Genomic DNA, 15,106 nt, shown 5'->3' on the forward strand with positions numbered 1-15,106 from the left:
AATTGATTAAAAAAGCTAAAGTATACGCTGTTACTCAAAGGAAAAACAAAACCTGTTAGAGCCCCTGCTGAAGTCTCACAGAATAAATTCTCATCCCAGCTCCACACCTGGAAATCAGCATAATCCTGAATGTGTGAATCACAGAATGGCAGGGATTGGAAGGGACCTCTGGAGATCGTCTAGTCCAACCCCCCTGCCAGAGCAGGGTCACCTACAGCAGGTGGCACAGAAACGCGTCCAGGTGGGTTTTGAATGTCTCCAGAGACAGAGACTCCACCACCTCTCTGGGCAGCCTGTGCCAGGGCTCTGCCACCCTCAAAGTAAAGAAGTTCCTCCTCATGTTGAGATGGAACTTCCTATGTCCAAGTTTGTACCCGTTACCTCTTGTCCTGTTGCTGGGCACCACTGAAAAGAGCCTGGCCCCATCCTCCTGACACCCACCCTTGAAGTATTTATAAGTCACTTAGTTAGACAGCTACTTTGTACCATTTCAGAGCACTAACTGGAAATGACAGGAACTACCTCTTAAGAGTCTGGTTAATCTTAAGAGCAAAAGTAAAAAGACAACTGTACACTTGGGAAAATAAAGACAGAAGGCTGCAGCTCTGCAAATAATCTCTGGGTGTGAGATTTGATGATTTGTAAGGCACTTTATTTTAAACGTTGTCATGGGAAGCTGGACCTAAGGGTATCTGCAACTTTCCAACACCATTTCTAGGCTATGCCAGTATCATTTCCAGGGAACACAACCAGAATGCCCTTTACTAAGCCACAAAAGCTGCATGTTAGTTCTTGCTCAGGCCATCATGCACAAATGTTTTCCAGTAAGCGAGGCCTACCCAGGAATTCTCTAAGGGCACACATTATAAGTTGCCTTCTCAAGATTTATCAGAGTGAATGCTTCCAATGGAACTGCTTAAGAACGTTTAAAGCAGGATACAGATGAAAATCTGCTCATCTTCAATTCTGAACTTAGAAGTCCAAGTCGTAATTGCACAGATTGGAACATAGACCCAAGTTTCTAGTATCATCTACCTTGCAACTCTAGCCTTTTCACCATACACAACAGCTGTTTTCGGGAAAATATTATAGAACACCATCTAACCAATGACAAGTTTGAAAGGCCATCCAAAATTCCCTTCACTGTCCACCATGCCACCTGTCTCACCACGCCACCTGTCTCACCACTCACCAGGTAGTTTAATGACCTTATCAAAAGATCTTATCAATGCGGGTAAGAAATGGAAGACAGATGATTCATAATCATTTTATGCTGAACGCTGCTACCTTCTAAGGGTTGGCACAAGCACAGTAAGGGGGAAGAACTGTGCAGGAAGGATGTACTGGGAGGTTGGGAGATATGAGGCATCATGAGATTAGGGTACTACCATTGAAAAAAGGACCTACCAAGTGGTATTTGTAGGAAGGAAGAAAAAGCATCTGGACCTTAGCATCTGAGGTCCTGGCTGAGCAAATGAGATACACGTATGAGCAACAGCGGAAGTAAATATAATTTTTCAGACTTGGAAAGGAAGGACTAGGTAACCAGATTGGAGAAGTCTTCAGGCACAGGAAAGGCAAAAGACAGGTAAATTTCTGTTTCAAAAAAATTTACAGCCTCAATCACAAAATTCTGGATCCTGTCCAACACTGCATGAAGCCTGCAGACTGTGTTATCTAACCTGCTCCCAGTGAGAAGGACAGTCAAGGTTTGATTTTTGACAATATAACCAATTCTTTGCAGCAATGACAGATCTGCATGCTCACACTGCCAGGACTGTCAGCCCTCACACTTCTCATTTCCCTGCAGAATAACATCCTCAACTGCATCAGGTATTAAGGGAATTACTCATTATTGCCGTTTGCTAAACAAACCGGACATCTTTCACACATCACTCCCTGGAGTTTGCTATCTACAAAAGAAAGCTGCGGAGAGCTGGTTTATCAGCATCACCACTTTCTCTTGCTGGTCATAGCAGCAATCTCAGCTTCTGCCTCTGTAAGAGAGGAAATTCAGTGTACTCGTACATCAATCATGCAATGCACTAGGCAAAATATAAGCAGATGCGAAGACGGATCAGATCCAGGAGTGTCCACAGACAATTCCTAGTTTGATTACACTTAAACAGACCATCAACCATAAGGAGATCAGAATAAAAGCATGTATATACAAAAGCTACCACAAAGATTCTTGTACGAATTCGATACCTATTTCCGTTTCAATTTCTTCATCTTGTCCAACTATCTCCAAAGTTACAGCCTCTGGTGCATCTAAAATAGAAAGAAGTACTGCTATTGAAGCAAGAGCTTACTTAACGTTCTACCACAGCAAAAATTACACATTTGCTTTATTTCTAAAACATAGATTCCATTTAATTCAAAGAATAACATCTGGGCTCTGGCATTATTAAGTAGTGTAAAAGACAGTATGTCCTGTTGAATTTTTTTTTCCACATGCATACACGTACAGGGACAATTTACAATGGTTGGAAAGGCTCTGCCCCAAAACTCTTCGTAAGTTTGTACGACTGACTTACAGCAGCTAATCTTGAAAAAATATAACTGCAGGGAAAACATACTAAATACATTTTCCAATATTGGTAACCTGTCATATAAACAACTTCTGCTGTTCGTGGTTGGTTTTTTTTTTACTTTTGAAATTATTGCAAAATAGTTCAGATTACCAGATTGATCACCCTTGTATATATTTATCAAATGAGAGCTGTAATTAAAAATCTCCATAGTAAGGTGAACAAAAAAGCGTGCTTCAAAATTTCAGAAAGCTTTCTTACCTTCTTCTACTACCAGTTTAATTGTATTTGTGCTGTGATATGTCTTTCCTTCATGATTGATTAAAATTTTACAGGTATATATCCCAGAGTGCTGGACTGTTAAGGTTTTAAAATCCAGTTCCCGTTCTGTTTCATTTTCAAAGTTCTTACAGTCCTGCATCAATAAAGACAGAAAATACTGTTCTGTAGCAAACATACATTCAAAATCTTAAAGATGTTAAAAATGATTTTTGAAAAGAAGTGTCACCATCCTTCTTTCGTTATCTCAATGACATTTAACTGACCAAAAGAAATGGGGCACAATTTTCTGTCATGGTCACTTAACGTTTGAACATTTAACCCATTAGAAGTTGAGAGCACTGCAATTCCAAGTAAGCATCTGACTATAAAAATATTGTCTCAGGAATTTAAATGCACGCATCATTCTATGATTCTATGATCTATTTTTTTCAAAATGATGTCTTGGGTCTGTAGGTGCCACCTGCTTGTGGCCAAAAGTTGTTAGACTTCTGAGGAGCTTTCAGGTTAAAGCAAAATGCCTCAACAATAGGGAAAGTGACCATCTCTGAGGGTGACGAGTTGGACTCACATTTGTTTATCCTCCCTATCCCGCCAAACAAACTCTGGTTTGTTGGGTTTTTTTTTAATTCATAGCACATGCTAAGTGAAATGTCCTGTGAAAAAACAGCAATATTTGGTTCTGGTCTGATTTACCTTAGAGGAAGAAGGAAAATGATCACTGCTGTAAATTGTCCGGGGAATGGACATTTCCTGGATGCATATGCTTACTACCAGACTCCTACACAAACGCACGTGTGACCGTCCCTCTTTTATCTATGTCAGCTTAGACTGTGATAGGAAGGCTTTGAAAACTTTCACCCAGTCAAGTGCCAAAGGATATTTAGGCACAAGGATGGCTGCTTCATCTGTCTCACATAGTATTAGCCATTGATATATTGGGCATCAGTATACTCTGCTTAGCCATGAGAGAGGTCAGTCTGGGGTATGGTCCTTTACTGAGGAAAACATATCCACCTATGGCCCTACCCACCAATGGTCCTATCCTCTTAGGCCCCACAGGACAAGGAAGCAGGGCTGTGGTTCATTCTGCCAGGCAGAATCCCGATGCCCATACTTAAGCTGACAAAATCCTTTCCTGAAACTGATTCAACGCAAAGTGAAGAGGGTCTGTTTCTCCAACCAAGACACCTGAGAGGAATAAGGAGCACTGATCAAGGCGATGCATAAGGACAGAGTGGAAGAAACATCTGCAGGGTGCTTCATCCAATGGTTGAGGACAACACCCGACAGTTACAGGTGCTTACACGACTATCATCTGTATTCTGACAAAAGCTGGTAGAGAGAAAACCCATGATTTGCCTAAAATGAACAGAACTGGATCTGTTACACATTTTGTAAAAAGTGTTCAGAAAGAGCAAAATTGAGAAGTTTGCAATTACTTTACAAGCACGTGCCAACTGTAAAACAAATATCTTGGCACATCATGTAGTGTCAGGATAATATCTGTATCAGCAAAGTCGCAGCTGGCTAAAGCAGCTGCTAGCTAAAGCAGCAAACAGACATGCGCATCAAATCTTTTACCATTTGAAACTACCAGTTAACTAATAATTTCTTATTACAGGTGATTTTTTTCTAAAAAAGGATCTGAGAGCAGAGAAAAAAAAATCTTCTGTATTTCCCTAATAAACTGAGAAATTAAAGATTTACAAGGTTCATAGATGCTTCTAAAAATTTGCTTGCAGTTAATTTTTCCTGCCATCAGATGTTTTTTCTGTAGGCAATGATTTGAGTGACACTGTTTCAGTAATTACCTTGTACCATGTTATGCTGTCATTTTCATTGACAGACAAATCACTGCATTTCAGTGAATGACCAGTTCCAGCATTTTTAATTTCTGTAGTTAAATGATTTTTGTTGAAACAGCTGCTTTTATTTCTTTCAAGCACATTCAAGGTCCACTTTTGAATTGTGAAATTTTGTTTTCCATTGCTATGAAAAAAAAATGGCAAAATCAGTTTTAGGAGCTTTTTAAAGGAATGTAGTTTAGTGAGTTATACAACAAAATACAAGTAAATTTTCTAATATATCTGTTAGGTAAAAAGTACATCTACAGTGACCTAATTATTACATTCCCCATTACTACTTTTCTAACACCAAGTATGTGTAATTTCCCATAACAAAAGAGTTATCTAAACTAAATCATCTACCACAAAACATTTGACAATACAGTTATATCTATGAAATATGACAATATATGCTATATCAACCAGAGCAAGGATGCAACAATCATGGCATGCTGTATATTAAAAGTGAGCATAAAAGAGTTTTAGGATCTTGAATCAGCTACTAATTTTGCAAGTTTAATCTCCTATGCGTTACTAAGGTTTAAAGTAGTAACCGAAAAATATATTTGTAAAATATGTCAAAAATAAGATGGGCAACTCTGCTATTGTTCACAAAACAACATTATTCATTGATCAACACTGTGCAGATAGTCTCCGATATTTTGGAAATATTTCGAAACTATGCAAATCTCATGAATTACAGAATCACTTATGGATTCAAGCATGTCTGCAAAACAAGGCATTTTGGAAAGGATTCATCTCTTTGTCTTTCTGTTTGCACTGATCAGAGATTTACTGTAGCTGGCCACCCCAGGTTGACTGGAAGACCCAGGAACTACCACTCCTAAAGCAGAGTCCTCATGTCCCACGCGGTACCTATAAAAGATCAGGTGAATATACTCCAAAAATACGTCTTTTGCATATCTAGGAGCTGACCGTTGTCATTCAGGTATCTGCTATGTTCTATTGACATATTCCTCTAAATAATCAGATTATAGCTGGGAGTTATTTCATTACTGGAGATGTCCAAATACATGACTACCAAGAAAGAAGCTGGAGGAGTTTTGGCTTAAGTTTTGCAAAGCTGGCCTAACTTTGTCAAAGTTAGGCATTAAGAGAATGTTGTAAACTGCTGTAAATTAATGGGTGAGATTTTGCAATTAGTGCATAAAGCTCTCATTTTTTACTGAACAAGTAGGGTCTGACAAAGCAAAAGCAGCAATCACAGAGCACTTCCTTCCACTGTCAGTCATATCTTCACAAATATGTTTGAACCTTTTCTGTCTCCAAGAAAAGAAAAAGGAATCATTCCCAGGAGAATTGAAACCAGTCAAATATCATTTTGATGAGAAGGGCTAAGGGGACAAAGCAGTGAAATGGAGAAGCAAGCCTGTCGAGTGTATCAGCTTAAAAACCATTCTTGACTGACATGCCTTTTACTGTTACCAGATTCAGAAGAACTATTAGAACATCATTCATATGATGAATTTAGACCAAGTTTTGGGTTGTTTTTTCCCCCCTTTCTAAGTTCCCCAAATAGATGTATTTAGGTATTTCGCTCACTCTGATTGCATTGTAGCCCTTTTCAGCCTACACAGGTTCTCCTTGTTCTCCTTACTCACTTGAGAAATTCATGACTCATAATTGCAATTGACTATCTAAATCAAAACACAGCGCTTTGGTTTCTCAATCAGCTAACTAGGGTGTCAAAAACAGGAAAAACCTTATCAAAACTTTTCCATCAGAGATGTACTCGCATGGGTATTCATGGTGGGTGGAGGAGTCCTTCTCACCTATTCTTCAACATCACATTTACACATTTAAATCAGAGCTACTCATCACAGGCAGCAGCAGGACCACACTCAATAGTCACCCCTTTACAGCACAGTTTACTTGACCTATTTTATATGTTCGGTTTAGGACAAAATAATCCGTGCCCCAGAAAGGCCTCTCTCTCTCTCTCTGACAGTAAAGGTACCTAAGATAAGTTTAGGTGTAGACATAAACATTGGTTCCAATTAATTCCACCAAGTCTGAATACTGCTGGAGAGGCAGCTATGGATCTAGCCATAAAATACATATAGTTTTAATATTTAGATTCAGCAGAAGGAAGAAAAGGATCAATAAAGGCACATGATCTCTGCAGCACTGTCACTCCCCAGAGGCTTTCTTCTGCAATCATATTTGGTGAAATCACTTTGACAAATATGAGGATTTCACCCAAAGTGGATCAAGATATTCTACCTGATGAGCCAAAATCCAGAAAAGAGCAGCTCCCTGGAAGGTGACAAAGCCATACCCATGCAAACTAAGATGAATGTGGCTTACATAATTTCTAGCTATCTGCCATACACATGATTTTCAACAAAAAAAAACCCAAAAAAAACCCCCAAAAAACCCATCAAGTTGTATTGTTTAAACTACTAGTGTCTAAGTTGTTACTTTCTATCCTGGTTTTCACTTGCTGAGATTCTTTAGTGATAATTTGTGGGAAACAAAACCATTTCTGCCTTTCACCTCCCCCCGCCAAACCCACCAAGAAGGAACAACAAGAACTAGCTTGACTCAGGAGAGGACACAAGGAAGTGAAAGCCCTTAGAGAATACAAACCAAGTTTACTGGATACATTGCCAACTCTACGTCATCCCTTAGCTATTTCACTGCAAGAAGCCAGGGTTATCTCAATATTTCCATCTACTGCAAGAAAGTGTCACTCTGCCTTCCAAACTACGATATTAACTCTAAATGTATAAACTCCCACTGCTTTCAACTGTTCTAAATTCATTGAAAAAGTGAGCAGCATTAGCATCTTAAAATGTATCATGTGTTTATCATGGATCTCAACACTTTTTTTTTTTTAGGAACCTGTCAGTTCCCTCAGTTTCAAGGTCACCAACACAGAGCAACCAGATGACCTGCTTTTTTGTAATCTGGTTTTCTCTTGATAACCACAGGATATAGGCTATGAAAAAAACATAGAAATGAGAAATCCTGCCAAAGATGTGTGACACAGTTTTTCTGCTTATCATTTCCACTACAAGTGCATATGAAATCTTTATTTTCAAGAAAAGTTGCTGAAGATGGACACACTCAGGCTTACAGGTGATGACTATTAATTTCTGAATTTATATCTTAAGTTCTAACTAACTATAAGTTATAGTTAGACTTATAGTTAGTATAACTAAGTTATACTGGCAAACACACGTGAGCACATCAACACACGCGTACGCACCCTTTAGCTATCTATGCGATGTCTCATCAGGACACTTCTGCTTTAGCTGGAAAACTTCTGATTCTTCTTTAAGTTAAAAATAAGTGGATAAGACACCACAAGTACATTGTTACATCATTTCCACTCTCGCCTCTTGCATATTGTCAGTTGTAACATACCAGGGGGGAAAAAAAATCCCTAAATTTAATTAGTTTGCAAAATCTGTCAACATGTGTTGTCTTACTTTTCTCAAAAATCTGCATAATATCTAATTGTCACTTTGTTCACTAGAACTGCCGAAGCAGTTATAAGCACTCTAAAAATAGTTTCCCGCATGGCTTACAAATACCTATCTCTCAATTAAATAGTTGAAAATAAAAAAGATAAATAAAAATATACTTAAAATGTCTGTTTTCAAAACCAGAACATATTATGAATGCTCTGAAATGAAACTAATTCCATTCTAATTGTCATTCTTATTAAATCTTAAACCAAAAGCTCGCAATTTTTCCCTATCAATAGAAATTACTAAAAGTCCTCTGTCTCTGCAGAAATCTGTTTCTGCAAATAATCTTCTGTATTTGCTGAAATTAACTGCTTTAACATGCTTGCCAATAGTGATAACCCTCATATAAACTAAGTCCAAGATCCCATTAAAATCTAATGAAAAAAATCCCCTCATGCCTATTGTTCCAGTGGTGAGACCTGTGAAGAGTTCCGGCGTAAGGATTGCAAGATTCTGGCGTGTGCCTTCAGATACACAGAAAAATGAGTATCTGTATGGGCTTAACAGAATGAAATTTTCAAAAAAAAAAGTTAACTTGGACGTTGACAATTGAAGTCTAGCTTAAAACTGTGAACTATTGAACTTGTGTCTGCGATGTTACTGGAGAAACGCGGAGAGCATTTTTCAGTATCCACAGTCCCAAAACCTTTATGAACCAGGCAAGAACCTTAAAACTAGTACCTGGAGAACTGCACAAATTATTACATGCAAAATAATCTGCTTAAAATTAATTATTGCTTCTATTGCAAATGCTGAATTACAGTTTCGGTGCAAGCTAGTCATAAGAAGTCTGTGCAGCAAACCTTTGATTTAGTCCTTTAGTCTTTCGTGGTGGTCTAATGAAGATTACCATCAAATAATTGAGGCCCACCCTTATTTCTCCTTTTGACTCATGATGTCCTACCGTGGTAAGAAATGAAATTCAATGATTTCATTTGTTCTTTGAATGGCTCCAAGCATGCAAAGGTTTGCACAGAAAGCAGGACTTCAGCTATGCCACTGTGTTTATTGTTTTACTATACAATTAGACCACTTGGCAGACCTCATAGGGTGAGATCCACTCAATGCAGTAAGGGAGAATAAGTCTGGTGCAGAAGACAAGCAAATGTCTCCTTTTACTTGGCAGTGAACAGAAGGGTTGCCTATCACTCATCTTGCTTAGGTAATTAATCACAAAGGAGCAGAAATGCTACCTGCCTTATCAAAAGGTGTACAGAACCTTTAAAAGGCTGCAACTGCCTGTAGCTACTTGTAAATATTATAGGTGTGCCTGGATGGTTATTGTGAAATGGTGTGGAAAACGACATCACAGTCAGTGTAGTTCCCTGCACCTCCTTTGTATGGATGCCACTAGCAACACAAAGCAAGACAAAGAAATTAGCTTCTTCATAGACAAGTGCAAAGGAAAGATATTCACCCACCAGCTCGTGTACCCACCTGTGAGTGACAGAGTAATTCCCAGAGTCACTGAGCTTAGCTGGCCAAAACTCCAGAGAATTCATTTGGGAAACAATTCCATGTGTTTCCTTTATCAGTTGCTGCTTTCCAGCATTTCCTTTGTACCAGCTTATCGTGTATGCTTCTTCCTGAAAATGTTCTTGCCTTGACTCAAGATAACAAAGGAAAAAATATTCCCCTTCTAGCACATCAATGGAGGCACGAAGGGGACACAGCTTCTCTTCAGAGAAAGCGGAAAAAAAGATACATTAGGAAGCCAAGTACTTCTTTCAGAATATGACATTAGCTTGACTTTAAAGTGATTTACTGTGCCACTGGTCTTTTATAAGTGACTTTCCTTCACCAGTGTGGTTTGGAAGTATTTATTTATTCCAGCAATATTCAGTCCAAGAACTGAATTCCAATTCCAGTCTAAGAACTCAGCTTTCCAAGTCTTTATTCTACCTCACCCAAGCAATGGCCTCACTCTACAGTAAGGCAGCTGCCACAAATGGGAGGGGAAAGAAGAAATTCTTACATAGGGTTTGACTTGTCAACTATGGCTAATCCTCAGAACTGGTCAACTGCCATAAAAGAAGAGATTCTATGAATTAACATTCGCATTTTCTTATCTTCTTGATTAAAACTAAATCATTATGTGGCTAGATTTCTTAAAAACTTCAGATAAACTGCCTTTGAATGAGATTATGTGTGTAAAATTTAGTCTCAAAGTCAGCTTTTCCAACCAAATTTCCCAAATGTACCCTTGCATACAAAAGTCATAAAAAATACAGAAAAGGGACCACAGTCTAGCATTAATAGTCAGGAATCAAATAAGCCTTTGGTCTCTATTTCTCCTGAGGCTCTCAGAGATTATTGTTGTTTAGCAACTATTGCGACCACACTTCTGAGTGGAATGAAAAGAAGCAGACTCATTCTCTTCCTTGCTGTGGCTCTTCATGAAGCCATGCTCCCATACAACATCATCAGGCATCTCCAGGTCGCATGTCTGCTCTTTTTCCTTCATAATTTTGGTATTTTGGACAAAACTTCCCAAGTCTGGAGCCAAGCTGAAATTGCCAAAACTTTTAAGATTTTGTACTTAGCTGCAAAATACAAAACCTGCCCCACTCTAAGCAACTGTAAAGAAGATGCCACACATTCAGCAAATATTTTGAAGGTTCTACTGTTGAAATGAGGATTTATACTTACCAGTGGCAGCTTCAATGATAAACATGAAAAAAAATATCATCATAGTAATTTTCTTGAGTAACTTCTCACTTCTTCTCCAGAAAAATGAAACCAAACTGTTCTTGCTTGTTCTAAAAGCCTAAGAAAAAAAAGACTCACGATTCATCACAAGTGCAGTGAAACAGATTCCTTTGAGCATGTGAGCAGTGTGACTATTGCCTGGGACTGAAGAGGGCTTTTCAAATGCAGAGTTACACATTTTTATCATAACTGATGTTTTCATATATCAGGTAATGCCTCCAGATTTTTCTTGGCAAGTTTATTTTAAATTCAGAAAGCACCACAGGGTTTCCTTCCTCCATTTTCTTGTTCACTAGATGTATTTCGCAATTCTGATTAAACTGGCAATCTTATAGAAGCACTCAAACTTAGATCCCAAGCCAGTAGACACCTACCACGGGACAGAACAGCGCTTTTTTTTCCTCCACAAAGAGTATAAACTTTGCAAGGCTGGACCTTATAGAAACAGCTCGTAGAAACTTCCCTTGCCTTCAATGAGAAAAGCACAACGTTGATAGATCGGACATCTTGGTGGCTAATTTTGCGCCTGTTGGAAAACAATGAGATCTACGATTTATTTCTTCCAATTTTGTCTGTGGAACCAATAAGCACCAGCTGAGAGTGCTAACGTTTCCACTGAGGGGGAGGAGATGAAGCAGCTCATACTCAATTGCTTCGTATGCAGTCACCTGTGCTTTCAAAGGCAAATGGAAAACACCACTAAATAGTACCCGCGTGGAGTATCAGCTCCAAGATTCCTCAGAGTAGGAGGTTAACTGACAACCAAAGGCAGAGCCAGTCCTAAGGCTGTGCCTCGGTTTTGCTTACAAAACAGACAGATTAGGTGTATAATAAACTCAGTTCAGCCTTTGCAGACAAGTCACTGACCTGAACATGCATGGACAAATGAGACACACACACACACACACAAGAGAGAGATTTCACGGAGATGTGCCAAAAGAAATCTCGTTAGCATTCTGTTTCTTTGTTTTTATTACCCAAAACTCTTGCAATTTGAGAAAGCACGTACTTACCGCTGTAAGACACCTCCCTGAGATTTACAGTCAGAAACTTCCCGTGATCTAAAGAGGCCGGAAGCAGGGGGCTACTGCACTTCCAGCAATATTCCAAAATGACATCAAACTGTAGAGCTGCTCTCTCCCTCTTACCGTTCTCCACAGTTCTTTACAAGTATGCCACCATCCCATAAATCACTGTAAGGAGATGAAAGAACTGTTTCACATCCCCTTTTTCACACTGACTGGTAGAGACATCCACATTTAGAAAGCAGATAGAAGAAGTTGGATGCCAAGTACTGCAACAAGCAACTTTAAGGGGTCATACAGTAAATTCCTCAGACCTCGTTTCAGTTCCCTTCTACATATGGAGATTCAAACTGCTGCACTTCAGAAGGAAAGAAGGGCCTTGCTTTATTTTCATTTCTTGAATTTACTTTCCATTTTTCACCCTATCCCATCCAAAAGAAGTACAGCTGTTACAGACTATGAAATTATGATCCACTACATAAAATAATTTCTCACCAGATTTTTAATTCTAAATCCCATTATTTTTTGGCATATCACATCAGCACGCAGCGTAAGTTCTAAGGAATGCAGAGCACAGCCCTTCATTCTTTAAAGAGGGATTAAAGAACACAGTATAATGCAAGCTACTCAGTAATAACCAGGTTTGAGATTAGTGGCTACTATTACCAAGCAAAACACAAATCCTTAATCTTACTCTCACATTGCTGTTGAACCTGATCAATTTATCTGAAATTGTTCTACTCCAGGCTAACAGCATTTACATTTGAGCCATATGGTTTACATACTCTTCGATGAAAACGGGGGGGAGTGGGGGAGAAAAGAAAAAAGATAAATTCTTTTGGTAAAACTCAGCACTAAACTTTCCTCTTTTAAGGATGGCTCTTGTGGAATTTAACTCTTTTTTCAAATATCACAATACAGTGCCATAATTTGCATAGGATTCCTAAAGGAAACAAAAGAATCTAGCAGTTGCCTTAACCATACTAGGTCTAAGCACCATTCTGCCAGGATTTCAATTTATTGGTAAAAATGAAAATCCATTTTCATTTCAATCAACACAGGTAAAGTTGTTTACTTACTATGCAAATCTTGCCAGGTGGAAAGCAGATGCAGAGGTAGTCTTCCAAACTCCAGAGAGTTACGACTTCTACTTTTAACTCTTCTGAACCTCATTCATCACTGAAACAGAGAGCAAGCTCTCTCGATAAGTGAGTCAATACAGTCTGAAAAACCTCCTGAAAAAGGAAGAGCGGAACTTCTTACATTGTGAACTGCTGACTGCAGGGAGGAAAACAGAAAAGGTAGATGTGAGAAATTCATTTTTACTAGCATTAATGGAAAGATAATAGCAAATTACAAATATTAACTTTTCTAAATGAGGCATTTGAGGGCTGATAGACAAATGTTTTAGGCATCATCTTTTGCTGTTACCATCTACAATAGCACTTAAGGAGCCTGTCCTGTTCCAAAGACATTGAGGTATGAGGGAAAGGGCCAGGGGAAGGCTGGGGTGGGCAACTTCACAGCACCAGTGAGGGGCAGTGTGTTGAAATAAGCCCTTTTCAGAGCTAAATTATTTATGACATCTCTGTAATAAGGAACAAGAATATCACGGGCCTGGGAAAGTGTTGGAGAGAGGTGCTCAAGCCAGGTGGCTTAGGGTAGCACGGCAGGGAAGGCAGGGTTTGGAGGGGACAAGCAGGGATGGGGGGACAGGCAAGGCGCCCCGGAGACGGAGCCACAGCCCTGGGCAGGGGCTGCCCGATATGCCGGAGGGATGGGGCTGGCGGGGTAAAGCCAGGGACCCCCCGCCCCGGCTCCCCGCGCACACCCGCAGGGGTGCCCTGACCAGAGGCAGGCGCTCGGCCCCTCGGAGGAAGGGAAGAAGGAGCCTCCCGCACCCGGCCCTCGCCGCCCCCGTCCCGCCTGCCCTTTTTACCCTTCCCCGGGCCCTACCTGGAGGCAGCTCCGCGCCGGGGTGCGGGATGCCGGGCCGTCGCGGCAGGACCGCTTCCCGGTTTGGCTGGGAAGAATCGGTCCCGCGGGGGCCGGCGCCAGGCAGCGCAGCGGCGAAGGCAGGTGGAAATATTGCCGGGCTTAGCAAAGGGTGCTGAGCTGTCACCCACCCACCCGTGCGTGACACCCAGCGATGCCCCCCCCCAGCAAAGGGAGGGAAGGTCAACCCTTCTAGGAGGCGGCGGGGGTGGTCTTCCCTCTCACAGCCTTCCGGGTCGGGGGGGGTGGAAGGCGTGAGGAGGGGATGCCTTCGGTGATCTTTAGCCCAAACGCCTCTTCCTCCGCTTTTCTGCTGAATGCCCGCCGCAGGACTTTTTCCAAGAAGTGGAAGTAGGATGGAGGTTTAGGAAAGCGTAATTTAAGTTAAATGCAGCGACTTTCATCTCTGCTACAGCTTCCTCCCCTCACCCACTGGACCTTTTGAGAGTGAGGATGTGCAGAGAGATAAGCTGTGTACTGCAAGGCTGAGATTCTACAAAGACCTGAAAAGATAAAAAATGAAATAAAAAAAGAAGACCAAAAAAAAAGACAAAAAGAAGAAATAACCCCCCCCAAAGCATTACAAAATATTGTCTGCAGGAAGAGACCAGGCAAAACATGATTCTTTGATCAGAAATATCCCAATTTCAGTGCTATTCTTCCTGTGACAGCATCCTCTTTGGGAAGAGAGTAATGTAATGCAAGCTTTCAAGATGTGAAACATTTTATAACTCCATTATTGCAAAGGGACTGTATGTATTCATTTCTAAATAAGCCCTCATGCCACTAGCTGAACCTGCTTTTAAGCCAAATATTGATATATTGGAACCGTAGTTCAATTCAGGATTTCTGACAGCTGCAATTCCTGTTTAAGTACTGGTCCTGAGTAAATGAATGCTTGACACTGTTCATTTCACATGAACAGTGTATTTGACATGTACTGTGCAGTGATTCACTATGCTTCTAAATAAAGTTATTTTGATAGCAGCAGGAAAAAAATCAACCCCTCAGGACTTCTTTTACTTTCATGTCACCCTTTTCATGTTCAGAAACTTGTTTAGTGACAGCTACCCTTCTTTTCTTATTTGTTTTTTTTTTGTTTTGGTTTGGTTTTTTTCCCCAGAACAGCTGGGACTGGAGAAGTTCCTATTAGCAACAGGAGGCATCACTTCAGAGGTAAAACAAGCAGGTTACGCTAAAAAAAGAGGGATTCCACAGAGCTG

The 15,106-nt window shown here is 40.2% G+C and overlaps 1 protein-coding gene across 3 annotated transcripts in view; it reads right to left on the reverse strand.

Moving 5' to 3' along the window:
- The window catches only part of IL18R1 (interleukin 18 receptor 1), a 32,910-nt gene extending 18,718 nt beyond the window's left edge, over window positions 1-14,192 (reverse strand). For 2 of the 3 annotated variants that reach the window (XM_063339175.1, XM_063339164.1), the window contains exons 1-8: window positions 13,845-14,192; window positions 12,968-13,123; window positions 11,877-12,056; window positions 10,804-10,921; window positions 9,592-9,832; window positions 4,625-4,802; window positions 2,793-2,946; window positions 2,209-2,271 (exon numbers count right to left, since the gene is read on the reverse strand). In XM_063339175.1, coding sequence (XP_063195245.1) covers window positions 2,209-2,271; window positions 2,793-2,946; window positions 4,625-4,802; window positions 9,592-9,832; window positions 10,804-10,846 — 679 coding nt within the window. In that variant the 5' untranslated portion in view covers window positions 10,847-10,921; window positions 11,877-12,056; window positions 12,968-13,123; window positions 13,845-14,192. Of the gene's footprint in view, window positions 1-2,208; window positions 2,272-2,792; window positions 2,947-4,624; window positions 4,803-9,591; window positions 9,833-10,803; window positions 10,922-11,876; window positions 12,057-12,967; window positions 13,124-13,844 lie in introns of those variants that run through there. The other variant, XM_063339181.1, reaches the window with a different exon arrangement.
- Window positions 14,193-15,106: the final 914 nt, after the last annotated feature.

Source organism: Chroicocephalus ridibundus, chromosome 1 (assembly GCF_963924245.1).
Source record: "Chroicocephalus ridibundus chromosome 1, bChrRid1.1, whole genome shotgun sequence".
In the NCBI taxonomy this organism is placed as follows: Eukaryota; Metazoa; Chordata; class Aves; order Charadriiformes; family Laridae; genus Chroicocephalus; species Chroicocephalus ridibundus.